The sequence below is a fragment of the Erpetoichthys calabaricus genome, chromosome 1 (assembly GCF_900747795.2).
Source record: "Erpetoichthys calabaricus chromosome 1, fErpCal1.3, whole genome shotgun sequence".
NCBI lineage: Eukaryota > Metazoa > Chordata > Cladistia > Polypteriformes > Polypteridae > Erpetoichthys > Erpetoichthys calabaricus.
Genome location: NC_041394.2, coordinates 262806932 through 262834551, shown reverse-complemented (window position 1 = coordinate 262834551; position 27620 = coordinate 262806932). Strand labels below are relative to the sequence as shown.

The 27620-nt window shown below is 36.8% G+C and overlaps 1 protein-coding gene across 1 annotated transcript in view; it reads left to right on the top strand.

Annotated features, from left to right (window-relative positions):
* The first annotated feature begins 6979 nt into the window (after nucleotides 1–6979).
* The window catches only part of kcp (kielin cysteine rich BMP regulator), a 273671-nt gene continuing 253030 nt past the window's right edge, over nucleotides 6980–27620 (top strand). Inside the window, exon 1 of the mRNA XM_028814659.2 lies at nucleotides 6980–7583. Coding sequence (XP_028670492.1) covers nucleotides 7457–7583 — 127 coding nt within the window. The 5' untranslated portion in view covers nucleotides 6980–7456. The remainder of the gene's footprint in view (nucleotides 7584–27620) is intronic.

The window sequence follows — 27620 nt, the reverse complement described above, 5'->3', positions numbered from 1 at the left end:
AAGGTAAAAGTTGGATTGATGCTCTGTCCAGAATTTGTTACTGCCTTGTGCCCTATGCTTGCTGGGATAGGCTCCAGCCCCCTTGTGACCCTGGCCGGGATTAAGTGGGTTAGAAAATGACATGACATAAAATAAAGGAAAAAACAAAATATCCATGAATTAATGCTGCTCAATGCCGACAGTATGTCAGAATACTCTGTTACAGCATTAAATGATCAAACTCTAACTCTGAGGTCTTAGCTTCTATAACCTATTTAAACCCAACATTTTTGGATGTAGCACTGTACAATGATGTCCTAATTCCCCAGTTGTTTTACATATTTTTTTTGCATAAATGATCATTGATACAAAAAATTATGAATGAGAATATAATCTGATGAATATATCGCTTTAGCTAACACATCTGGACACATCACTTGCCCATGGGTTAAATGTAATAGGTAAGTTCTAAAAGACAGATGAGTTTGACATCAATTTAGGAATGAGCGTGTTTTTTCTTGTTAATGTTTATGGATGTAAAACCATTTTTGAACATTTCCTCTTAAAAGTCTCACATCTGTTTACATACTTAAGAATTATAATTATGCTATACTGTAGTTAAAATATTTATTCAAACTCAACTTCAAGAATCTTCTGGAATACTATAAACAAGATCGTGCTTTTTGGGTCCATATCCAACTAATGTTGAGAGAAGCAATACTATTAAAATTAATTTCTCACCTAAAACCTTATAATCTCTTAAACTAATTGAATATATGTGTAACATTTGCACTGAATAGTAAAAGGCCGTGGCTGGAAAAAAAAATTTCTTCAGAGATCTTAAATAGGAAAAGAGGGGGAGGCCTGGATTTATCAAATTCTGAATACATTTTTGAAATAAATGTGGAAGGAGCTACAACCTTCATGGCTTGCATTGAAAGAAGGTTTCATTTACGAATATGCAAAATGTGAAAATAATTGCTGTAAAAATAGCAAAAACTTAATTATTCAACTTTCAACACTAATCTGCAATCAGAAGAATATATTCCATGTACTGTATTATTTTCTTCACTAAAGTAAGTACACTGTATTTAATACATGATACATGTATGGAATGAAGACCTTAAGAGACTATTACATCAACAATATAATTGAACCTAGTGTGCAATACAGTTACAAATATACAGTAACTTACATTTCATCAGTTACATGCAAGGTGGACATTTTACTAAATGTAATACACAGTACCTCTCTACCCCAAAGTTATTTAAAAATAAAAAAATCATTGTCAGTTCAATACATCTCTTGATAATGTGAGAGAATACAGAGAACAGGATCTAACAATTTGATTCTCTGTCAATGAATGAAAGGCATCTCTAAAAAGAATACATTGTTCTTAAAACAGTGTGAGACATTATCTAATTCAGTTCATAATTGTACATTGTACATTACATTACATTGACACTGACTGCTGAAAGTCTACTGGTTTGAATTCCTTTAAACCATCAGATAACTCAGCTTACAATTTTTACCTACCTACATTACCTACAACTGAGTTGTAATTAATTCTCATCTTTTAATAACCCTTTTTGGGCTAATAATGGAGGGTGCACCAATATTTAAAGACTATTGGTCTTTAAATATTACTAGCTTGTCATCTCAACTGGATAAAGCCTAACACATCTACAGTAGTAAAATGGGAAAATTGTGTTTTGTATTATTTAAAATTAGAAAAGAAGAAAAGACTCAAAAGAGAAAAAACTCATTTTCAGCATATGACAGCTTTCGATCAATAACATCCTAAAGTATCTTTATACTGTATATAATACGCTACTGTGGCTGTTCATTTGTTTGTCCAGGATTTTAAATCACCTATAGTTCGCAAACCGTTTGACCTATTGACCTGAAATTTGGTACACATATACTACGTGAAGTCTACTATCCGCTTTTGGGGGGGTTGGGTGGTGATTGACCTCCAAGGTTATTCCTTTTTTTATTTTATTTTATTGCAGAATCAACTCTCGGCAGCAACCAGCAGGGCGGCCATGCGGAACATGCATATGGGCGCCGTTCTCATCCCTACCATCTTTGCCATCACTTCCCATACCTCTTCATATTTTAAATCATTCTTGAGGCAGATTGAAGACTTAAGTGCCAGCTTAAGTGAAAAAGTAAAGAAAAAATACTAAGTAATTATAACACAATGACTTAATAAGTTTTAACGCAAAAAGATGCCGACAAAAGAAGAGAAGAAGCGGGCCACTAGGGTGGAGAAAAGAAGAGCTGCTCAGGAAGCAGCAAGCGCATCAATCTCTGAGCAAATTAATGCTAAACGTACAGAGAAAAAGTATGAAAACTATGGATGGTCAAGTCAAGTGTATTCACTGCACGTTATCGTGCAGTGCGCTGTTACTGGTGAAACTATAATCATTGTAAATCTTCTAGGTATTCTGACATCTTTAAATGATTTCTATTTTATTCCTCTATTTTCTCTGTGGTAGCAGAGGTTGTTTGAATATGACTAACTGTTAAAATATTTAATTATACACAACATATTAATTTACAAATATATGTTTTGTAGGCGGCACGGTGGCGCAGTGGGTAGCGCTGCTGCCTCGCAGTTGGGAGACCTGGGGACCTGGGTTCGATTCCCGGGTCCTCCCTGCGTGGAGTTTGCATGTTCTCCCCGTGTCTGCATGGGTTTCCTCCGGGCGCTCCGGTTTCCTCCCACAGTCCAAAGACATGCAGGTTAGGTGGATTGGCGATTCTGAATTGGCCCTAGTGTGTGCTTGGTGTGTGGGTGTGTTTGTGTGTGTCCTGCGGTGGGTTGGCACCCTGCCCAGGATTGGTTCCTGCCTTGTGCCCTGTGTTGGCTGGGATTGGCTCCAGCAGACCCCCGTGACCCTGTGTTCGGATTCAGCGGGTTGGAAAATGGATGGATGGATGGATGGATGTTTTGTACTAACAATGCAAAATAATTTAAAAAAGAAATCTCTGCATAAGATTTTAGGACAACACAAGTCTAAACTAACTAAATTAGTTTAACTTAATATTTTATTATTAGTTATCAAATTAATCATGCTCTGTATTCTGATTTTTCTTGGTTTTGTCTGGGATTCCGCTCCTGGTCCATCCCATGGTCCAAAGAAATTCTGCTGCTGCAAATTATCCCAGTATACTGTAAGTACGGTTGTATATAAGAGGATGCATGGCAATAAAATTACAACTCACCCAAGGCTGCTCCTGACAGTGTGCCTGATTTTTCCAGAATAAGCTTCTTGTACTCTGTCACTATGTAGTGGCAAAAGAAGGTTTGCAAAATGGATGAATGGATGAATGCAAAGTACAAATATTTTCATTAAATGAATATTATAATTAATAAGCATTGACTAATATCAAAAACTATTTGGCTGATAAATACAGCATATGGACAGACTGACAGACAATACACTTATAGAATTCACAGAAAAACTTTAGGTTGAATTGATCCATGAGAAGAAAAAAAAATCCAGAAAAAATGGTTGTGTTATACTAACTTTATGTAATAGGAGCTATTAACCTAAATATAGCTGCAGAGATTTCAACAAATGCTGTGGGACTGAGATTGGTGAAATTGTGATGTTTTCTGGAATAGTGAGAGTTGAAAGTTGTAACTGTCACTTTTCTGGCCTGTTCCTCTCCATCAAATTTGGAGAATCTCCTGGAAACATGCATTAAAGGTATCTTTCTCTATCTTGACCGCTTCCCTTACCACTTAACAGATCCTAAGCAGACATTACCTTCACTACCCTTTTGAGAGTCATGTCTGCCTAGGAGGAGACCTATTCATCTGTGCCAGCTCACCACCAAGTAGCAATCAATTGACAGCTCACCTTCAGAGCATACAACCACAGATAAGATGACAGGGCCACAGAGCTGATCACTGATGTGTAGCCAAAGGTACACTTATTAGAATCCTTCTGTTTGACACATGGTGTTTCTATGGACAATCCATGACTAACACAGAAATTCTGTTAAGTTTTCCACTTGATCAGGCAGGCCATTCCTCATGATCACACCCGTCCAACTATCCCTATCATTTGACACATTAAAGTCTCCCAGTAGGACTACAGAATCAGTAGATGGCAAATTTTAGGACATAGAATTTAATGTCACTAAAAAGATGAAATATTTTGAATAGCTTTCTGAGTATTTACACACAAACAACTTTCAAAATTATTTTCTCTACAGCATGAAAAGAAATTGAGACATTCCCCTCGTCAACCGAAACAAACTTTAACTGTACATCACCTAGACAGTGGCTTATGAGTATCTTCATGCTCGCTGGGGGCTTATTCATCTTTAGTGTAAGAAACATGACCCTTAATTGAGAAGTTTTCTTTCAGAGCCAATAGTGTGCATAGGTGTAAGCCTGACTATATCTTGCAGATTTTTTCAACCTCCTGCATGGGTTCTGCCTCCTTCCCCACCAGAAGCTTGACATACCATGGCCTAGTATGCCTTTGTCCATCGCACACTTACCAGTAAACTGAAGTTCTGGGAAACCATTCAACAGCTCAGAAAGGGTAGTAAGAACGTCTCCCAGGCTGTTCTCCTCATGGGTGTGGAAGCTGTGAACCAACTGTGGGTATTTTTGAAGAAGCACTCCTATACCTGCACTCCACATAGACTGCAGTTCCAGATGCACTGGATAAGAGTCAACCTCTGCTGTTCTATATTGGTCCAATACCTTTATCCAAAGTACAGTTTACAATTTTTTACAATATGTGTCCAGGCAGGTTAGGAGACTTACTTACAGTCACAAAGGGAATTGAAAGCAAGATTTGAATCAACAGCCTTAGCCACTACAGCACACTAATCATCTGACATGTTTTTAATGTTGCATTTTATTCAATTTCTTTAAGCTCCACTCTTGTTTGCTTTGTAAAGTACTGTACCTTGTGATGATGTGTTATGTCAATTAAAAAATAAAGTTGATGATTGACTGCTATAGGTATATCAAATGTTGGCCTTTTAAACAACTTTTTAATTCCCTTGAGGTCAGTCAGTTAGTCATTTTCTAACCTTCTTAGTCCTGAACAGGGTCGTGGAGGTCTGTTGGAACCTATCCCTGCTAGCATAGGGAGCAAGGCAGGAACAAACCCTGGACAGGGGACCAGTTTGTTGTAGAGCGAACATACACACACATCCTAATCACATACTAGGGCCAATTTACGATCGCCAATTCACCAAACCTGCATGTCTTTGGACTATAGGAGGAAACAGGAGCATCTTCCACTTCAGGGTCATGCTAGCCAAAGCCCATTCCAGTAGCATTAAAAAGGTTGACAGCACAATGAGTTGTTGTCAGTGGTGAGTGAGTAAACATTGGGAAAGAGCAGAAGACAAGCAAAACAAAAGGAGCAGACAAACTCTGAAAAATAAAAAGGCTAGCTTAATCAAGAACCTTTAACAGAACTAAATGTATTGATTTCATGAATAATTAACTTTCAATTGATAGATAGATAGATAGATAGATAGATAGATAGATAGATAGATAGATAGATAGATAGATAGATAGATACTTTATTAATCCCAAGGGGAAATTCACATACTCCAGCAGCACCTTACTGATACAAAAAAACAATATTAAATTAAAGATTGATAATAATGCAGGTAAAAACAGACAATAACTTTATATAATGTTAACGTTTACCCCTCCGGGTGGAATTGAAGAGTCAATTGCACAGATTTGTTAATTTATTTTTACATAATATTCAGACATTATTGAATTGACCACTTGGCCCTATATAAGAAGACTGCTGTGATGTCAAACACATATAACACAAAGCCTTGGTGCTACTGACATGCAGAATCATAGGAACATATAAAATGAGATAATAATAAAGTATAAATAAGATTAATTATGAAAAAATGGTAGAAAACTATAGAGATGCTAACATAAGGCAGGAATATCCCTGAGTCAATAATCTAATCAGTCATGGGACAAACTTACACTCAGGTTTTGCCAATTTATAGATGTCAATTAACCTAACACACATATTTTTGGCATGCTCAAGGAGACCAGGGTACCAAGGATAGAAGATACCTATTGGCACACAGGCAGTGAACAAGTTGGGAGTTGTTATACACCACTGGAGCAGCAACTTAGCTCATTGTGCAGAGTGATAAACACTTGTGCATCAAAGTGAACACACACATTTATACTTAGTTCAGAGCTTTCAACTTACCTGGAACACACATACCTTTTAAATGAAAAGGGAAACCAATGTAGGCCTACTTCAGGAAAAAAGACATGTACATTGGAAGAATGTGCAGATTCCACATAGAAACTGAATAGACTGTGAGGCAAACGTTCTAAGCAGAGTATCAGTAATCCACTCACCTCTGATTAATGTAATTCTCTATTTTTACCTTAATAGACTTTGCAGTAATATGCTTGATAATTTATCCAAATCAAGCTACAAATCAAAAATGCAAAGTGAAATGATTGATATATTTGAGTACTTCAGGTTCAAGTTCTGGGTTGGTTTCCATGCCTGTGGAGACTCCAGACCATGCATCCCTAAACTGGGATAAGAAGGATTAAAAATTAAGTGTAAAGATGGTCGACAGGTTAAATAACAATAAGAGTCAGACAGTCAGTGTGTAGGTTTACTGAAGTTGGCAAACCTGTGGGTAGTTTTTAACAGTTCAAGGAACAGAAGCATTTTTCAGCAAGAGTATTTTTTTAAATGTTTCTATAGCTTATATACAGTACATTCATTGTTTTTTCATTGAGCTTTACTCAGCTGGAAATGGATGACTTGAAAGCATGCAGTCACAATAGATTGAAATGGCAGGGCAAAACGAGGTCACCTTTGAGAGGTGATCCGTGCGTTATTTTCATCTTGCGAACTTTTCTTTCTTCCAGTCCTGGGATCCAGACCACTTTTTTGTTTAGACAGCCCAGAAGTGGATTTAAAAGCACACACTCCCACCTCTCACAGAAACACACATCCCACCCCTTCAGGGGGTAAATTACTACTGTCCTAATAAAATAAATTAAAAAGTTCAGAAACAGTGGGGCCAGCAGAAAAAAAGAAGCAGTATGTGAGAAAGAAAGGAAGCTGCGAGACTCACTCGATTCTCAACAAGCAGGAACAATGACAGGGATGCGGCAGGGTGCCCAGTTGTAGCTTTATATTTATTTCAGTGTATGCGGGCACGTGCATTAGAGATCTTCAGAGGGAAATGCTCCAGAGATTCTGGGCGCTTGAAGTTCACGCTCTGCTTGTTTTGTCTTGGCGCTTGGAGCTTGGGTAAAAATCGGCGAACTTTGTATTAATTCAAAGTCCCTTTATTTACGTTTTTGAAATGTTTTAATTGGTAAAAACTACAAGAAAGAAAAAAAAAACTAAATTTGGGCTTAAAACTCGTCGACGCCCCCCTTTCGTCTTTCTAAGGTCCCACTTAGGAATTCTCTTTAAAAGTGAAAATGAGACAGAGGATGCCTGGATTCATGGTTACAGTTCTCCTTCAGGTATTTATGGCCGCTTTGGGGAATTGTTCGTTGGCTCAGCCCGACCTCCAGCCCAACAGCTACTACTACTACGATGACAACGGTACGTGAGCCACTCGGCTTTCTTTTACCTTTTCATTTGAGGATCGCGAGGGACACTGATTCATTATGATTACCTTTTAGTAAGTAACGTTATACGGCTCTAGATATTACTTTTCTCTGTTTAGGAATCAACATTTTTCCTTTCATCTCCACTTTTCATGTCTTAAACCTTTTCGACAAGCGGGGGCTTGCTATTAGGATGGATTAAAGGCGCTGTGGTCAACAGAGAGTTAAGTCAAAAGTGAAAAGAGCTATTTGTGCATTAGTCTAAACAAAACTTTTCATTGTTCTGACGTGTATGTTTTTTCCGTTTGCTATCTTTTTTCAGACATGATTATATCATTATTGCATCGGAAATGCATTTAAACGCACTGTAATTGCCATAGCGGCCTAAAGACACTTTAAATGATTTAATGCTGTGACGCAAAGTGAACTAGAAAGTCTTAAACCTGTAATCCTTTAATGCTAGATATTGATTTCAGGCTTAGATCACAAAAGAAAATTTACTTAAGTAGCTATGTGTGTCTTTGTTATAAGGGGAGTTCAGCGGGAATGAGGAAATGTACTTGGATTTACTTGGATACTTCACTTGCCACTTAATTAAGTTCAGGATATTAAGTAATGGAGCCGATCCTGGCAGAACTGTCTACAGGGCAGGAGCCCATCCTGAATGGGGCACCAAGTTCAAACCTAGAATGGTGGGTCTATGAGGCAGGCAAACCACACCTCATAGGTTTGTAGTTAAATTGTATTATGATGTAGTTGGACAAATAAAAAATAGCAAGCACATATAAAAGCAGCACAGATTCATGAAAGTAGAACCAGCTGGGTAAGGTTACAGGATAGTTTAAGGAATGATTAAACTGTAATGCAAAGTAAATGTCATGTCATTTTGTAACCCGTTTAATCCTGATCCGGTTTGTATGGGGCTGAAGACTATACCAGCAATCACAGGGCTCAAGGGGTTTGACAGGCTGCAAGTTGAACACACCCCACACACCAAACACACACCAGAGCCAATTTAGCATTGCCAGTTTACCTAACCTGTATGTCTTTTGACAGTGGGAGGAACCCGTAACAAACCCACTTACACATGGGAGAACATGCAAACTCCACACTGGGAGGGCCCGGGACATAACCCTGATCTCCTTTACTGTGAGGTGCTTGCACCACCACTGCACCATCATGCCGTCCTCAGTGTAAATAATGAAGTAAACAATTATGTGAAGATGTCCTACATTGGGATGCTTTGGACAAAAATTAAATACATATGCAAATAATAAATGTATTGTGAAATTAATAAATTGAAACATGATAATATGTGAGCATTAATAATTATATTTATTATGAAATGTTTTGTTGCTTATTTCTTTATGTATTTGTTTAGTTATTTCTTTATTTAGTTATTTCAGTGACCCTGCACGCAACTTAAAAAATGGTTTGAAATTAAAACTTTAATTTTCACCCATCAAAGTTGAGAGGGTGGGTTCTAGCAAGTACTGTGCTTTGATTGGCGAATCATCTGTAGAGTGTGCATACTGTAAGTCTTGGCCATCACATGCTATAGGCAGTCACCACAGGTTAGATACAGACTCCTGAGAGGATGATAACTTTAGAGAATGTTGAATTAAAATAACTGCTTCTTGCAGAAATTCTGGATACTGTTTTCCAGAATACGTGTCTGACACAAATGCACAATGTTGAGCATGTGCTAATCAAAACAGAATGCTTGCAATAGCCCACTATATTAAATAAATACATATGCTTCCAAATGCTTCACAAAAGGCAGGTCAAGATCTTCACCAGCCTGCCCAGAAGAGGCACACCTCAATCCAACTTGCTCCTCTTGCAAACTGTTTGTTCTGGCCTATACAGCCACAAAAATGGGAAGCTGGCTAAAATAACTAGGAAAGTCCCAAAATATATGAAAATCCCAACATGACTGAGGGATACCCGTAAGAGAGAGAGAGAGAGAGATCAACTGGCGTTACCAGAAAGTGCACTGCTCTCTGTGCTCTATGCAGCTGAGACTGAGTTCTCCAATGAATCCATGCTGCAAGGAGACCACTTCTAAGCCAGATTTTGTTTGTTCACAGTTGACCATGAGCAGTTCACCTCAGTGCAAATCTGTGAACTGAGATGCTTCATGGTGTGAGTCCATGATAGTACATTTGGCAACAAGGATGGAATTTGCTCTGTGGATTGATGGGGCTAGTAGCAGTGTTACGCAGAGAAGGTTGGGGCTGAGACAGAGAGTGCTTAGCTGACATCACCAGGAATTGCTGTACTCGTAAGTGTTCAGAAACGGTCTCAGCACAGCTCAGACTAGATGCAGTTCTATTAGCTCACACTGTAAGTAGACTGCTTCTGAACTAGGGTCTCCGCAGTTCACCACAGTGCAAATCTGCCAACTGAGATGCTCTGTGGAGTGAGTCCACAGCAGTTCAGGTGGCACAGTATAGCATGTCAATGCCTCACATCTCCAGGATACTAGGTTGATTTATGGTCTGTTAGCAATTTTATAGAGTTTCCACATTCTCATGTGTCCATATGTAGTATTATTAACCTGCCACTGCTGAGAAGTAACTCCAGGCACCACGCCTTTCTGTTTCACATTGTCATATGGAGAGGCTATCCATGTACAGTATTCACGGATTTAGAGTCAGAAAATACCATTTTACATAGCTGAGCTAAGGATAACTCCTTCTGTTCAAGTACTGTAAGTAATCTGGGTTCTTATTTCTAACTGCAGCAGTGTCCTATCAAATAATGTACTCTCACTCCCTTTTCAGCCTTGCTACCCTTTTGCTACATTATCACAAGATTACATTTTATATTCATCATCCAAGACACAGTTGTCACACACTTGTGCGAAGACAGCATGAATGGCTAAATAAGCTTCACTCAATGAGACTGGGATTGAACCACTAGCCCAGTATTTGAGGGGCCAACACCTTATCCACTTCACCATATTGTCTGCCAAAATAATATTATCTTTGTTTTCTGGATGCTATCTAGATTGAAACCAGCCTTTGACTTGAAACCAGTTCACTACAGTGAATTTACAAGAACTAATAATAATACCACTTCCATGAAGCCGAGATATGCCAGGAAGCCAGGTCCTATTGGACACTGTGAAGCTGCTTCATTACAAGGCACACTGATTCACACATCCATACGTACTCAACTTAGGCCAATTTAGAGTTGTGAATCAGTGTACCCTGTGCATCTTTAGGATGATAGAAAAAACAAGTGCACATAAAGCAAATAGTAGCAATATAATGATGGTTCGGTGTTTGGCAACTTCACAGCACTAGAAGCAGCATTGAGAATATTTTCATCCCAATTCAGGTATATCCTAATAACGAAGACCCCACTTAGTGTGAGCTAAGGGTTGACGAAGCAGCTTTGACTTCTCTCTGAGTACATGTGTACTATAGTGATTTGGGGAGCCATTCTGACCTTTTCCTTGTCTCTGTTGCACTGATTTGAAATAACTTTTCAACTTGGATGGGTGAATGAATGGATGGTTGGATGTACTAAGTACTGAATGTGTCCTACAATATATGATTTTTTGCCAAAGGCAGAAGAAATTAGTTATGTATATGAGACTCCATTGCTTTGTGAAAATAATTTAATACATCAGGTTACAAAACAAATAGTGATAGTTATGCGGAAACTCCTTAAACCAATTCTCCAACTGAGTTTGTGTACTTTTTAAGAGTAAACAAGCCTTATTTCTTACAGTTTTTTATATGACTGGGGGAGGATTACCCTGTGTAAGATGTCAGCACAAACAGATAATGATTTGCTGGGAAACATTTTAAAAATGCTAAAAAGACTTTTATTGTCTGCCAAAAACATTCAGAGCAGTCTATGAGAAGACACAGTATCGGGTGTCTATGCTGACAAGAACCACCAGCTTAGTATACAGCACCAGGGAATGTTTTTTAAACATTACCGTTCTTGGAAGTTTACTGACCATGCAAAGCTAATAAAGTTCATACTTTATTTAGTTATTAGGTTTGATGTAATTCTGATCTTGTCTGTTTCTTCATTATTTTGTTGATTATATAGCTCCATTTGCTCTGCTTTTATTATACTGTCACACAGAGTTAAGATTATGAACATTCCATTTTCTATAACATAAAGTGGATCAAACTGAATATTCCTTTATCCGTGTTAAGCCATATTATATTCAAGTTCAAGCTAAGCAGACTAAGGAAAATTTACCATTAAAATTGACTTAAAAGATTTGGCTCTTAAATTCATTTAGTATTGTCAGCCCGTATGAATAATTATCATTCGCATCTCTCTGTAATCCCATGTGGAGTGCAGAGTGATCTGGGATCCTTTGGTTGAAATGTGCATGCATTTGAACACAGATGTCAAGCAAATCTTCAGAAAGTCCAAAAATAAAGATTCTTCACCTGGTTTGGAAACAGAGTGAATACCCAGTAGGGATGAATGTATCAGTAGGAATTGTATTGCCTTAATATGTACACCAGACCTGTTGCTTTAATCATTTCACTTGACTTGCTTCCTGTTCTGTTTATTTACTTTTTGTTAAGTTTTTTTCCATTTTGCTAAAGCTGCCTTCAGGGTCCCATGATGAGCTAAACTTGTGTGTTATAACTGTCTTTCTGCATGATTTTTTTAACATGAGGCTGCTTTTAGGTCTGATGAATATTTTTGGTTCATTTACTCCACAGGTTACACATTGCCTTGTACAGTTTTTTTATATTCATTTAAACTGTCAGAAATAAATCTTTGTATTTACTGTGTATAACTAATAAAAGTTCAGATCAGGTGTTTGGTTTATGACTGTACCATTCTGAAGTAGAACCCTTATGGTGCACATAAATGAAATATTGTTTGCCCTTTTTTAAAAAGTATGTACATGTACCAACTACAGTTGTTATCAAAGAATTAAAATCAAATCAAATCAAATTTAAATCCAAAGAGAGTTGCAGAGGAGGCTATGGCCCATCAAGGAGTGTAGTACAAAGCAAGAAGAAAAATGTTTTTTTACTATGAAGTGAATATGGTCTTTAGTTGTGATTTGTCCTTGATGTCTTCAGTGAAATGTAAAAAAAATATGAATACCAAATATACAGCAGCAACTTTTACAACTGTATGAGAAACCCATTGACTTAACAAAACACCACTAGTCACTTTGTATTTACTACAAACATCCATAAATTACTTTTCATTTTTACCAATTCTAAGAAACTACCCCAAGGGTCTCTGCTTCACCTGTTTCTCTTAAAGGTCAAAGTCAAAGTGAACTTTATTGTCATCTCAACCATATACAAGTATACAGATAGACGAAATTGCGAAGTTCAGGGTCCACAGTGTAACAGCATGATGTGCAAATAATAAATTAAAAATAGAATTAAAATTAAAATTTAAAATTAAAACACAAACAAGACAAGACATTGTGCAAAGACAAGACAAAGGAGTAGCAGCAATATTGATGTGTAAGATATATAATATATTACATAAATAATAAATAATAGATATAGATAATACAGAAATTATCAGTGTATGATAATACAGTAATCCCTCCTCGATTGTGGGGGTTGCATTCCAGAACCCCCCGCGAAAGGTGAAAATCCGCGAAGTAGAAACCATATGTTTATATGATTATTTTTATATTGTCATGCTTGGGTCACAGATTTGCACAGAAACACAGGAGGTTGTAGAGAGACAGGAACTTTATTCAAACACTGCAAACAAACATTTGTCTCTTTTTCACGACAGAGATGACAGTTCTGTCTCACAATTAAAAGAATGCAAACATATCTTCCTCTTCAAAGGAGTGCGCGTCAGGAGCAGAGAATATCAGAGAGAGAGAGAGAAAAGGAAACAATCAAAAATCAATAGGGCTGTTTGGGCTTTTAAGTATGCGAAGCACCGCCGGACAAAGCAGCTGCAAGGAAGGGAGCAATGTGAAGGTAGTCTTTCAGCATTTTTAGACGAGCGTCTGTATCGTCTAGGGGTGCGAACAGCCCCCCTTGCTCACACCCCCTCCTTCAGGAGCAGAGAATGTCAGAGCAAGAGAGAGAGAGAGAGAAAAGCAAACAATCAAAAATCAGTACATGCTGTTTGATCTTTTAAGTATGCGAAGCACCATGCAGGAAGTATATCGCTTGACAAAGCAGCCACAAGTAAGCCCAGCAAGGAAAGGAGCAATGTGAAGGTAATCTTTCAGCTTTTTTTGAGGAGCGGCCGTATCGTCTAGGGGTGCGAACAGCCCCCGTGCTCACAATATATTTGAGGAGTTTTATTTAATACGTAATACGTGCTCTGGTTGGGTAGCTTCTCAGCCATCTGCCAATAGCGTCCCTTGTATGAAATCAACTGGGCAAACCAACTGAGGAAGCATGTACCAGATATTAAAAGACCCATTGTCCACTGAAACCCACGAACCAGCGAAAAATCCGTGATATATATTTAAATATGCTTACATATAAAATCCGCGATAGAGTGAAGCCGCAAAAGTCAAAGCGCGATAGGGATTACTGTAGTTGTTTTAAGACATGTTTTAAGAGTAGTTTTGTGATTATGTAATCAAGACTAGTTATTGTAATAAAACCTAGAACCATTTAACAGGGCTGCCACTTGGTGGATTATGAAAATTGGTAAATGTCTGACCAAATATTTTTATGTGCTGTCCAAATAGTAGTATTTTTCAGATATAGTTTCCTGTAGTACAATATTGTATTTATTGACAATGTTGGTAAATGGATATTGTGGTATCGTGTGAAAGTATATGGGAATATTTAATACTACGTACAGGCATGTGTATATAGTTTTTTCTGTGAAGAAAGACCTTGTGGTAATTATGCAATATTTACCCTTAACAAGTTTTGATCTATGTCCCTGTTCTCTTGTTGAATAACATAAGCTTGAATCCATCATAATAATTCTCTTCCTAATTTTAAACACCTCAATCATGTCACTTCATAATCTCTGAATGATTTATTCTTCAATTTCAAACTGTCATCTATGAAGGAATTAAGTCAATATTACTCCAATGTGCAGAGAAATAGAGAGAGAGAGATCATTAAAAATTTGTAAAAGGCAAAGGATCTATAATTTGTTGCAACTGAAGAGGATAACTCAAAACTAATTAGACTTGACTAGTGGGGTAGTCTGTCCAGTTTATTGTGTCTGTTCTCACCAAGAATACTGTATTAGTTGGAAAGTGAGTCAGTTACTTGAATTGACTTTTTGTACTGTTACACCTTATTTTTATTTAACTTATTTGAATTTGAAAAATCATAAAAGGCTATTTTTTACTATTTGAGCTTGATGGAATGAATTCATTTAGGAAATTTGCTCTTTAAGTAATAGCAAGGAAATGCATTGAATGCTTTTACTCCTAAGGAGAAAGGAAATAACTAATTATACTGAACAAGGAGATCATTAAATAAAAAATTAAGTCTTTCTGTATGTACTGTACACTATGAATTAAACATTTTATATATGGAAAAAACAGGTGAAAATGTGTTTCCACCCCGAAAATATTAAAAGAATGACACCACTTTATAGTGGATCCTTCATTACATGATGAAGAGGTAAAAGACCATGGTTATTATGAAAGTCGGCCATTAGAAAAGGTAAAAAAAAAGATTAAAAGTTTATTCTGCATTAGTACTGGAGAAATGTGTGATCTGACTATGTGAATGTGCTTAGCATAGTCTAGTTTTAGAAGTACCGAGGCTGTGGTTGAGTCTGTGGAACTGTAAATATGGAAAACATTTTTTAGTTTACCTGAAAGAGCTGTAGTGAAAATTATAATGATATAATGATATTACAGTGTCCCTGTAATAAACAGAGGGAAGTCAATAGAGAGAGAGTTGTCTGACAAATGGGGAAGTGGCAAAAGGTACAAAACCTACAGTGAAATGGAGAGATGGATGAAAACTGATGAAGTGGCTAGCAAATTCCAAAATCTGCTGACTGAAGCAGAAAAAAGCAAAAATTCAAACACCAATGAGTAGTTTAGATAGATAAATACTTTATTAATCCCAAGGGGAAATTCACAATTTATGCACAGTTTATGCAGGTGAGGTACAAAATTGGAGAGTTGTTTGAAATATCGAACCATGCATGACATTGTTTTAGGTTTGTTTTGTTCTTGTTGTTTTTCCTGGTCTCTTACCTTCTATTTTGTCTGCGGTGTGTACAGTTTTACCTCCTCCCAAATTAGGACTCTTTAGTTCTATGGTCATCAGTGCTGCAGTTACCTGAGAAACCTATAAAAGACACCTGCTTGTTACAAGCACCTTGCTGCACCACTTGCTTTGCTTCTGGCACCCTGCTCATGGGTCAGTCTTAAGGAAATTCTTTAAAGAAGGACTTTTTCATTTGTTTGTTTTTGAATCTAACTTGGGCTTGCTTATTTAATTGTTGTAGTTTGAGACTGAGTAGTGTTTCAGCCTTGGGGCTGTTTTAAAATCTGAAAATTCTGCAGTTAAAATTTTTGTTAAAGGATTACTGCTCAGGTCATTCTTTTGGTTTATTGATTTGGCATAGTTAATATACAGCTTTCTTGTTTGACAGTGCTATTTAATTCTGTCTTGCCCATATTTTGTTCTGCCTCAAAATGAGACAGTGCTAATGAAAGTAGTCGGGAGATGAAACATACTCAGGAAGTCAAAATGGGGTCAAAACCAAAAATCAAACTGGTCTGTTATCAAAATTAGCATGTTAAACAAAAATCAAAGACCATTATACCAAAAAAAAGTTAATTGGCCAGAAGGAGATTACAGTGATAAAATCAGAAAGCAAACACTATTGTTTTTATCCTAAACTCGGATGGGAATGTGTGTATCGACCTTTACATCATCACACCAATGATGTAACATATCTCTTGGGTGGTTGTGAAATAGACTGCTGCAGCTACGGGAGATGGTACTTTGGCATAATGGCACCACCCATTATCAAACAAGTTGTCTCAAGACAACTGGTACTGAGAAATAAATCTCAGAATTGGATTGTTTGGGTCAAAAAACCCAAAATAGATTTATAGATTATAAAGATCCATTCAGGAATTCCTAATAAAATTAAATAAAGACATTAATGACAACATATTCTTTGTTGGGGCGGCACGGTGGCGCAGTGGGTAGCGCTGCTGCCTCGCAGTTGGGAGATCTGGGGACCCGGGTTCGCTTCCCGGGTCCGCCCTGCGTGGAGTTTGCATGTTCTCCCCGTGTCTGCGTGGGTTTCCTCCGGGCGCTCCGGTTTCCTCCCACAGTCCAAAGACATGCCGGTTAGGTGGATTGGCGATTCTAAATTGGCCCTAGTGTGTGCTTGGTGTGTGGGTGTGTTTGTGTGTTTCCTGTGGTGGGTTGGCACCCTGCCCAGGATTGGTTCCCTGCCTTGTGCCCTGTGTTGGCTGGGATTGGCTCCAGCAGACCCCCGTGACCCTGTGTTCGGATTCAACGGGTTGGAAAATGGATGGATGGATATTCTTTGTTTCTTTTGTTTAGCAGATAATTAAATGATGAATTAATACTTCTTATTAAAATATTTAATAATATTTTTGGTGTTGGTGAAGGGTTTTGCATGGGTTTGTAAATTACAACAACTTTGTGTTACAGCTCCGTGCAATCTTAACAGATTCAAACCATGAGTGAATCTACTTTCTAAAGTTATATTCTGTTTTAAACTCACAACCCTTTGAAAGTATAAATGAAGTCAGAAAAGTGTTAGACATGTAGAAATTGGCTTCGCTACTTTATAGGGTATTGTTGCCCAGCCTTGGCATTATTCACACTTGCTAAGCGTTTTTGATATAGAGAAGTGTAGGTAATTAAATCCATAAACTGTGTTCAATGAGAAATTTATTTGGGTCTTTCACCAGGAATGATCCAGGGAGATTTCATTGGGTTTGTGCCTTTAGGTAGTCTCTAGATCCCTGGTGCAGCCATGCCATTTTGACAGTAAATCTACAGATAAGCCTTAAAGCTGTGATATTTGCAAGCTGTTTTTTAAATGGCTATAAACTAATTCAAAATTAGATGGAGAATCACATAAAAGGTCTTTGACATTGTTTCTGCATGTAGTCATCAAAGTGGGCTGCAGTGTGCAGCTGGTACAGCATGATCAGATGCCTGTGCAAGGAAATATTCCTTGTAGCATACTGTAATTATAGCTTAGTTTCACAATGTTAAAGTAAACTTTCTATTTAGCTACACAGAAGGGAAACATCTGGTGAAGTGTGAAAAACTTACTACACTATACTTTTCTTCCGAATTGCAAAGAAGCTCTAAATGTAGGCTAAGTTAAGCTGTCAAGTAGAGAGTATGACAGTGGAACAGTGGATGGTGCTACTCCTGACTAACATTTCCAAATTATTTTCCTAGCCTAGTCACTTATTTTATGCTTTATTGTTGTTGTTATTAAGTTTATAATTGTTAATGTTTTAATGTTATTCCTGTTAATTTTGATAATTTGTTAAAGATATACGGCATCCATAAATGTGCACTTTGTGGGTGGAACCCCAACAGGTGGGTTCACCTTGACATCACTGCTGCTGGGTTCTCCTTCTGGCTTTATATGGAGCATTGTGATAGTATTGGAGTGTATTGTAAGTATTGTTTTTCCTTGATTTTAGTGGTTGTTGAATTTATTTTCTTTTTAGCTTATTATGCTTTTTGAATTGTGATTTTGGTCTTGTTGACACAGATAGGCTTTTTAAACATATCCTTTTGTGCTCTGTTTTTATTAATAAACTCTAATTTTATAAAAATTCCATGTTCCCTTTTGTTTGTAAGCCAGAGTTTTTTATGTTTTATCGCCCTTGTAAGGCATTAGTTGTGAATTCTGTAACATGATTGCATTTTTGAAATTTTAAAGCAAGCATCCCATCTTTAGGCCACAGCTTGAAGGTAGTAGTTTGAGGACTTAATGACTATGGGTGAGCCTATTCTAGGCAGAGCAGTGAAAGTCCTGGGCTGTTTTTGTGGCCTGTTTTTGGAGGCCACACATCCATTCATTATGTTTGGAACTCCTACTCTTAACATATAGTAGCAGTAGTGAATAATGCTTTTAACTTGGTAAAACCTCCTGTGTTTCAAATACAGTAATACCTCACCTATCGCGGGGGTTACGTTCCAGAGCCCCCCGCGATAGGTGAAAATCCGCGAAGTAGCGACCTATATTTATTTTATTATTTATACATATTTTAAGGCTTTATAAACCCTTCCCACACTCTTATAAACCTTTCTCACTCTCTTGTTAACCTTTCCCACACTCTTATAAACACTTCCTATGCTCTTAAACACTTTCTACATTCTTAAACACTGCAGGTCAACACTGCACACTGCACGCAGCGATCAGACGTCGATGTGTCTGCACTCGCTTTGTGAAGGGGGGCAGCTGAACTCATGCTGAGCAGAAATGGACTTTGTGCTGCTTCTGCCAAAATGCCTGCTTGTCGCTCTGCGCGTTCGGAAGGATCAGGAGGAGTGAGGGTGTGTGAGGGCTGAACGCACGTTCGCTCAAACCCCCCTCCCCGGAGGCGCAGTACGCTCCTGCCACTTCGCATTGTCAAGGGGGTGGGGAGCTGAATGAACGCTAAGGAGAAGTGGACTTTGTGCTGGCTTTGTGCTGCTTGTCGCTCTGCGTGTCAATAATTTTAAAGCCTTGAATTTTCCTGTCTCACTGTCTTGTCTTGCGTGAAGTTAAAATGTTTTATAATAGTGAGATGTTACTCATATCCTTAGCCCGACATCCACATATCATATGTGTTAACAAAGTGTGTTTTATAAGTTTACATGTGTTTAAAGCATGTGGGATGGGTATTTTAAGGCTTAAACTATAAAAATATTTATTTATATGGTCTTTCTATATCGCGGATTTTCTCCTGTTGCTGATGGGTCTGGAACATAACTTCCGCGATAGGTGGGCAATCACTTGTATTTAAAAACCCGCGAAAAGTGAACTGCGAAGTAGCGAGGGATTACTGTATTCAAAGAAATTATAATTTACTAAATTAAATAATATAATTTACTAAATTAAATAGGTTCAGTAAAAGTTTTGCTGAATGATACAACACTCATAGTACTTAATTAATAACCAAATACCAAGCCAACAGTGTTTACTGATATACAGTAAAAGTCAAACCTCTGAAGTGACAGGTTTTAACTTAAGCAATAATGGCGATAACCCTACAAAAATTGTTAATAAGAGTTGTTGAGGACTTGCCTAAGAGAGAATGAAACCTTTCAATCCAAAGTGGCCTTAATTTTATTAGTATAAATGCTAATATATAATAAATATATAATAACCCAAGAATGATAAGTGGTCTTTATCAAGCTTTAATTACAAATGTTATTTTTGCAGATGCGAGAGATCCTTCCAAAAATGCTGCACATGACTAGCTATATTCTTAGAAAAAATTAAAATGTCGATATACTGTATGCCACTACATACTGCTCTAAAACATCTCTAAAGGTATCATTACATAAAACTAGGAAACTGCAGCTACATTATCCAGACCAGGGGTAGGCAACGTCGGTTCTGGAGTGCCACAGTATGTGCAGGTTTTTGTTCCAACCCAGTTCCTTAACGAGAACTCAATTATTGCTGATGAAGCACATATTGCTTAAGTGACATTTTGATGCTTCATTTTAGTGGTCTCGCTTGTTAAGGTTCTCCAACCTTAATTGCTTATTTCAATCTTAAACTGCTGCATTCAGTGTTTTAATTGCTCCTTATTAGCAATAAGATGTAAAAGACAAAGCAGCCAGCAGTTCTCCAGCTAGCTTTTTTCCAATTACATCTGTGTGTGTTCATCATGCACGGTTTGATTTAATAAAACACTTAATAGAAAAATGTGACAGACTGAAAATGATCTGTTTTAGGCTTCAAATCATTTGGATGATATCCTTGGAAAGGAAAAAAATCTACGATATAAAAGCCTTACATTGCACAGACTAACAAGCCATAAAATTAAATAAGGTCTGAGATTGGCAATGATTGGTTTCTAATTAAGCAATTGGGTTGGAATGAAAACCTGTAGCCACTGCGGCTCACCAGGACTGACATTGCCTACCCCTGTTTTACATCTTATTGCTAATAAGGAGCAATTAAAACACTGAATGCAGCAGTTTAAGATTGAAATAAGCAATTAACGTTGGAGAACCTTAACAAGCGAGACCACTAAAATGAAGCATTAACATGTCACTTAAGCAATATGTGCTTCATCAGCAATAATTGAGTTCTCGTTAAGGAACTGGGTTGGAACAAAAACCTGCACATACTGTGGCACTCCAGGACCGACGTTGCCTACCCCTGATCCAGACCATAGATGCATTATCAGGTATTCTTAATATCTTGAGGTAGTTTTAAAGTATAGCTTTCATTCATCTCCTTTTCTTATTGTTTATTGTCAGGTTGTATACACTCCTCAGGTCCAGCTTTGTGAAGCGTTAGAAATTCTAGATTGTCTTTAAGATATTCATTCAAAGTCCTTGATTTTGATAAAGCATAAACTTTCCCTTTATGTTGTAGAGTTCCAGGCAGAAATTAGTTCATACAGTTTTAGGCTGTTTGAGGTGGTAAAGTAATAGCCATTTATTTACTAAGCACATCCTTTTGCTCTATATACTCATCAGGGAGAGTACTAACATTAAAAGACTGAAAAGAGGTTTTTCTAAAAGAGCAGACATTAAACAGTTTTGAAAATAGAAGGTGCTTCACAAAACCAAGTTCATAGACTCCCAGTCAATAATGAGATTGTGTCTGGCAAGACAGGGGAAGCCTAAAATAACTTTAGTTATTAATAATGAAACACTGGTTTTTGATGTGCAAGCTTCCAGTCCTCACCTTTAATGAGGGGAAATTAATTCAATCAGTTTTCACCTGATGAGGCCACCATCAATTGAATGTATCCTCATTTTTTGCTTTATTTGTTTGACTTCTAACTGCTGAAGTAAACTAGAAAAAAAAATAATTTTCATCTGCAATCAACTGTAGCAATGCTGAAAATTCCAGTATTTCTGTAGTGATCAGAATTTGACAAGGACTTAGTACTAATACTAGTGTGCTTTGCTGACTTTTTCTGTCACTTTCTTTCAGATAACTATGTGCTTAATTGTACAGCCAACAACCTTTTCCAAATTGTCTCCATATTAATGGGTGGCCAGTTAATCTTTTAATTCTTCCGATAATCCATTTATGGATATTGAAGCAATATTAAGAGAAACATCCATCCATCCATCAGTTAATTTTATAAACTCGCTTTATCCAGTGTAGGGTCACAGATGGAGTGGGCAAGCACCAACAGTCCTTTCAAGTTTGTTACAAGGCACTCTTTACTAAATTAAATAGGTTCAGTAAAAGTTTTGCTGAATGATACAACACTCATAGTACTTAATTAATAACCAAATACCAAGCCAACAGTGTTTACTGATATACAGTAAAAGTCAAACCTCTGAAGTGACAGGTTTTAACTTAGCAGGTTATGTTGATTGGGCAATTCTAAATTGTCCCTATGTAAATGTGGGTATATGCTTGAATAGGCCCCGAGATGGACTGGTGCCTTATTTCTTGACTTGCTCCATATGCTTCTAGAATAGATTTCAGTCTTATGCGACCATTAGCAGGATTATGTGGATTTAAGGATGATATGTTACCTTACTTTTCTAGGTTGTAAAAGGCCTGGCTTCAACCTTTGGACTATGCTCATGTAGACACATTTCATACTGCTAGATTCTTTGCTTACAGTGATGTTTTTTGTTAAATAACATTTCTTTGGACGTACAGTATGTCTGTGAAGATTCTCAGTCATCCAGGTGAAATTATCTGGTAGTTGAGTCATGGCAACTGGACTTCTTTCTTTTTAGGTAGATATGTGTCACTGCTCATCCAAGCAGCTTCTTCAGTCCGAGGAATGTTTGTTAGAGACCACAATTTTATCCTCCAGGTTAGTTTCACTTCACACCTGCCCTGAATAGGCTCATTCAGTAAAACATTCTTCTCAGTTCCTCTGGCACACACTTAACAGGTCATCACTGATTATCTCAAATAATTCTAAGTGTCTGGAAAGCTGTTTGATTTGCATCTTAACTTTGACTGTTTATGCCACCTAACCGGGCAGTGCAGCATAAAGTAGTAAAAGACTGGATCACATTGTGATGAAGGGACAGCCTAATGTCTTTGTCATCAGCCAGATTTATGGAGAAAAAATACTCCAAACAGGGACTAAACTGTGCAGTAAACAAGTTAAACCTGTTAAATTATTTTCTGTTGGCAAACAAATCACAAACTTATGTCTTTTACTGTATATCTAGTACATCTGTGATAAACTGCATGAGCCAAGGAGTTGCAGTGTTTTATGTTTGTAAGTATTGAGAAAAATCAGATTTGTCTGCCAAACATATTGTGAACATTTGTAGCTTCTGATAATTCACTGCTTATTTTTCCCTATATAGCCAATGTATTAAGGTATAATGATACTGCCTCTTACCACTTGTTCTGTTGTAAATTTTCTCTGTACCTTTCAGTTATTCCTCTAGTCCAGAAAAGATATGATTAAATACAAATTTGAATAAGCAATGAGGAAGAAGTATATTACCATAAAAAGGGAAAAACAATTTAATGCCCACCACCAAGGAGAAAGTTGGAATGAAACACTAATTGATTGGGGTAGCTATCTTTGCATACATGTTTAATTAAGTTAGATCAATTGACTGATCAGGGGCGGTTCCTTTATTTGAATTTTCTTTGAAAATGATTGTGATTGTGATTTGTAGAGTTCTTTCATGTTTCAGAGCACTGTCAGTGTGGCACTATTTTTCCTATATATGGGTAACAGCAGGTTGCTTTGAGGTTTTATTTATCTGTAAAAATACATCCAGTATCTTTGTTTTTTGACTGATATTAATATTAGTTAGTGTAGCTGAACCACAGGCTTTTGCCCTACAATAGCAAATTAAATTGTATTAAGTTATTTTAATAGCTTAGAAATTGTCTGTAATAGAATAAAGTTTGTCACAGTAACTCTCCATACATTCCATTTTCTTGGGCAATAGAGTGCTCTGTAATCAGGTTTCAAGAAATGTCATGGCTGTGATGCACAAAAATGCAAACACATGTACAAAGCACACATCCTCTATCAAATAACACTTATGCCATGAAGCAGGTGAAGGTAATGAAACTTATGCTGTGATTATCCAGAGAAGGGCATTTTACCCCTGTAAACTGGAAGATGAAGGTGGAAAGTTCAGATTGTTGGTCTAGAAAGTATATAAAACCAATGAAACACACTTTCAGATGTGTGTGCTAGTGAACATAAATACTAATAATGTCGTGGGAACTCAGAAAAATTCAATATTAAAGGTAACAGGTTTTGAGATAATAATATTAAGAAAAATATTCTTAAAACATGTTAATAGAATTAGGGTTAATATGGTTGCATGAAGTTATTAAAACTGGACACATAAACCCAGAGATTGGTTGTGATATTTTTGTAAATATTTCAACCTGCTTTTTGGAAATTGTAACTTTTATATCTTCCCCTACTGCAGCCCACCTAATCAAATATGTTCTTTGCAATCACCAGGGCCGGATTTTCCTATAGGCTAACTAGACTTCAGCCTAGGGCCTTAAGATCAAGAGGGGCCTACATTCAAATTGTTAGCAAAATTTTATTATCTCTCATGTAATTTACAAACTTAAAAATGGAAGGTGAAAGGGCCTCATAAGTGGAATAGCCTAGGGCCTCTTTTCATATAAATCCGGCCCTGGCCATCACTGATGTTAGGGTTTTTATCAAGTGTAGATAACTGCAGTTTACATGCATGGCTAGGAAAGTCCATTTGCTGTTGCTTAAATCCTCTGAGATGTCTATATGAAAGAATATGGGAGAGTTGATTCATGAAGATTGGAGAACAATAATGCCATGGGTATGATGTTGACTGTCTCTCTTCTTTTGGATAAGGACATTTTAAGGAATGTTTAGGCTTGATAAAAGGAAGGATTATGAAATGAAAAACAAGACCAAATATTTGTTAGGGATTGACAAAGATGCATTCACTGATTTTGTTTCTTATTGAAAGACATCATGAAAATACAATTCATGAAGTCACTGATCAAGAAAATGTTTACCATTCTGTCAAAATATATAAAAACTTATATTCTTAACACATGCATATATAGTTTGTTTGCCAGTCATATAATCTGCAAACTAATAATATTACTACAGTCTTGTAATAATATTTGCACTTATTTTTTTTTTGGTTAACATTTTCATTCAGTTAACACTTCATTTCCAAACACATAGGCATTTTTACCATTACAGATCCAGTAAAAGTATTAATTTATTTGTATTATTTTTATATTAATCATGTAGAAAAAAGCCAAGCAAAATGACACCTTTTATTGGCTAACTAAAAAGATTACAATATGCAAGCTTTTGAGGCAACTCAGGCCCCTTCTTCAGGCAAGATGTAATCATTACATCTTGCCTGAAGAAGGGGCCTGAGTTTCCTCGAAAGCTTGCATATTGTAATCTTTTTAGTTAGCCAATAAAAGGTGTCATTTTGCTTGGCTTTTCTCTGCATTCATAATGACTAACACGGTACAACACCCTAGTACTATATTAATCATGTAAGTACAAAACATTTTCCAAGTAACTTTACTGTTTAAGGCAATTTTTTTTTTTTTTGTGAAGGAGGAAATTTTTAATTCCTTGTACACATTGAAAAATGATTAAATCAAAAAGGATAATTTTCTGTGAAAGTGTTTTGTATAAATATGATGTGCTTCAGTGAAAAGCCCTTGTCAGGCTTTCAATTCCCTCCTCATCCATTATCAGATTAAGCAGCATACATCTTAAACTTACAAGGTATTGTGTATTCTCTACATAGGAAACAAATTATTTTGTATCAGAAAATAAATCTGTAAATCATTTCTTAAATTAATTGTTTAAGTTAGGTCTGCCACATATTTTCTGTTATTGCAATTCTTGGCTCTGAAATTTTAATTCACAAAAGAGGCAAACTGCTTTCCTGGAAAGACATTATTAGGTTTTCTGTTGGTTTTTATTTTCATTTTCTATCTGAGGTCTTTGGAGTTGTCTTTCATTTACACTTTCCTAGGGAGTTAGCTACATAATTCTATAAAACATCTTATTTTAGCCTCTTGTACCTGCAATGTTTTTCTTCCAGTCGCTTAACAAAACTATGAAAATATCAGAACCACTGTTCTATCAGTGCTGATTTTTCTCTGAAAATCTTCTGCATCCTTACTTGTAAAAAACACCCAAAGTATTGTGATTTCTCCATTTGGGGCATCAGGTTCCTCTCCATCTGGAAAGGAAGTCACTCTTTTTAGGAGGAAATCAAAACCTTTAGTTTGAAAAAGCTGCTTTTCTTTCAGCCTTTTACAACCCTTCTCTATACCTACCCTGTGTAAATTATGCAGTATGTATTTGATCAGCCGATCAACTGATATTTAATCGGTAAGATTTTTTTTAATTGTATTCTAGTACATTGGACTCCCAAAGTAAAATACTTTTGTAAAGTGTTCAAATTATTAGCACCTTTTACTCAGTGTATTCTTATCCTTTGTGGTATACTTTAAAATTATGCAAGTAAATGCACAAGGAATACATATGCAATATTACTCCCATACTTTTCCACCTCCAAAGTACCTAAGCACTGTCTTCCTTACCCCCCACTTTTCTCTGTCAATCCTTTTCTTATCACTGGCCCCGTTTTTCCTGTTAATTAAGCATTCATTCTTTAGCCAGGGTTCTTTCCGTGATTTTTCTTTTATTTTTCAAGTTTTATTTTGTAGAGTTTGTCAATTCTGTGTCTGGCTTTGCTCTTTCTGTGATTTATATATTTGTTGTTGTGTTGTTTATCAATTTTTATGACATTTTGTATTATGCTCATATTGTATGTATTAGTTTGTTTTATTATTGTCAACTGCCCTGTCTCCTTTATGTAGAGCCCCAGTAGGTAGGGCCACCTAATTGTGCAGCTGAGGGACTGTTCCAGCAAGTATTTAAAGAGGAGCTGAATTTCTGATATTACCTGTAGCATTGTTGGCTTGTGATTCTTGATTTTTTTTGTATTTGAATTTACTTGCTTCAACCCTTACTGCTGTACTGAGATACTGTTTTTTTTTTCTTGATTGGATTTGCTTTCTGTTAGATTTAGCTTTTCAGGGAAAACCTATATTTTGCTCCTGCTTGTTTTTGTAACCTGTTTTTGAATTCTTCAGAATAAATCTTTAAAAACAAGAAACTTAATTTTGTTTAGTCTTGAGCCATAGGTTTATTGCCATTTCTGTTCTTTGGTTTTTATGACATTTCAAGGTTTTATTATTCAAGAGTCTTAGCCTCATGTTTGGGTCTATAGAGTAAGGGGCAAGCCTGCCTGGGGTGAGATATATCCAGTAGGCTCGGACCTATAAGAGGCAGGTCAGGCCTTTTGTGTGGTTTTACTGAGGACTGCTCCAAGTGTTGAGCTTTTTGCTGCAGGAATTGAAACCTAAGCCTTCACCTAAGATTTAAAAAAGAAGTTGCAAAGGAAAAAACTGCTTTATAAGGCATATAAGACTAATGACTGCAAAGTGAATTGTAGAGCGTATGAGAACATGAGGGCAACCATTAAGAAGGATATCAGGAAGGCTAAAAGACAGTTGGAGAGGAATATAGCAGATAAGGTGAAAGAAGACCCTAAGAGATTCTTTCAGTATTTTAGTAGTAAAAGAACAGTCAAAGAGGAGGTCAAGTGCATCAGGAATAGTAAAGGGGAATTAAAAGATACAGACAGTGAAATAGCGGATGCCTTAAACTTACATTTTTCTGAGGTGTTTACAGGTGAGCAAGTGGATAACCTCCCAGAGGTAAACGCGACTACTAAGGAGGTACTGAGGGATTTGGAAATTGTAGAGGGAGAAGTACTGCTCAGATTAAATAAGCTGAAATCGAACAAATCACCAGGACCAGATAATATTTATCCTCATGTTCTTAAGGGGGCTAGTGAGTACATATATAAACCCTTGACGCATA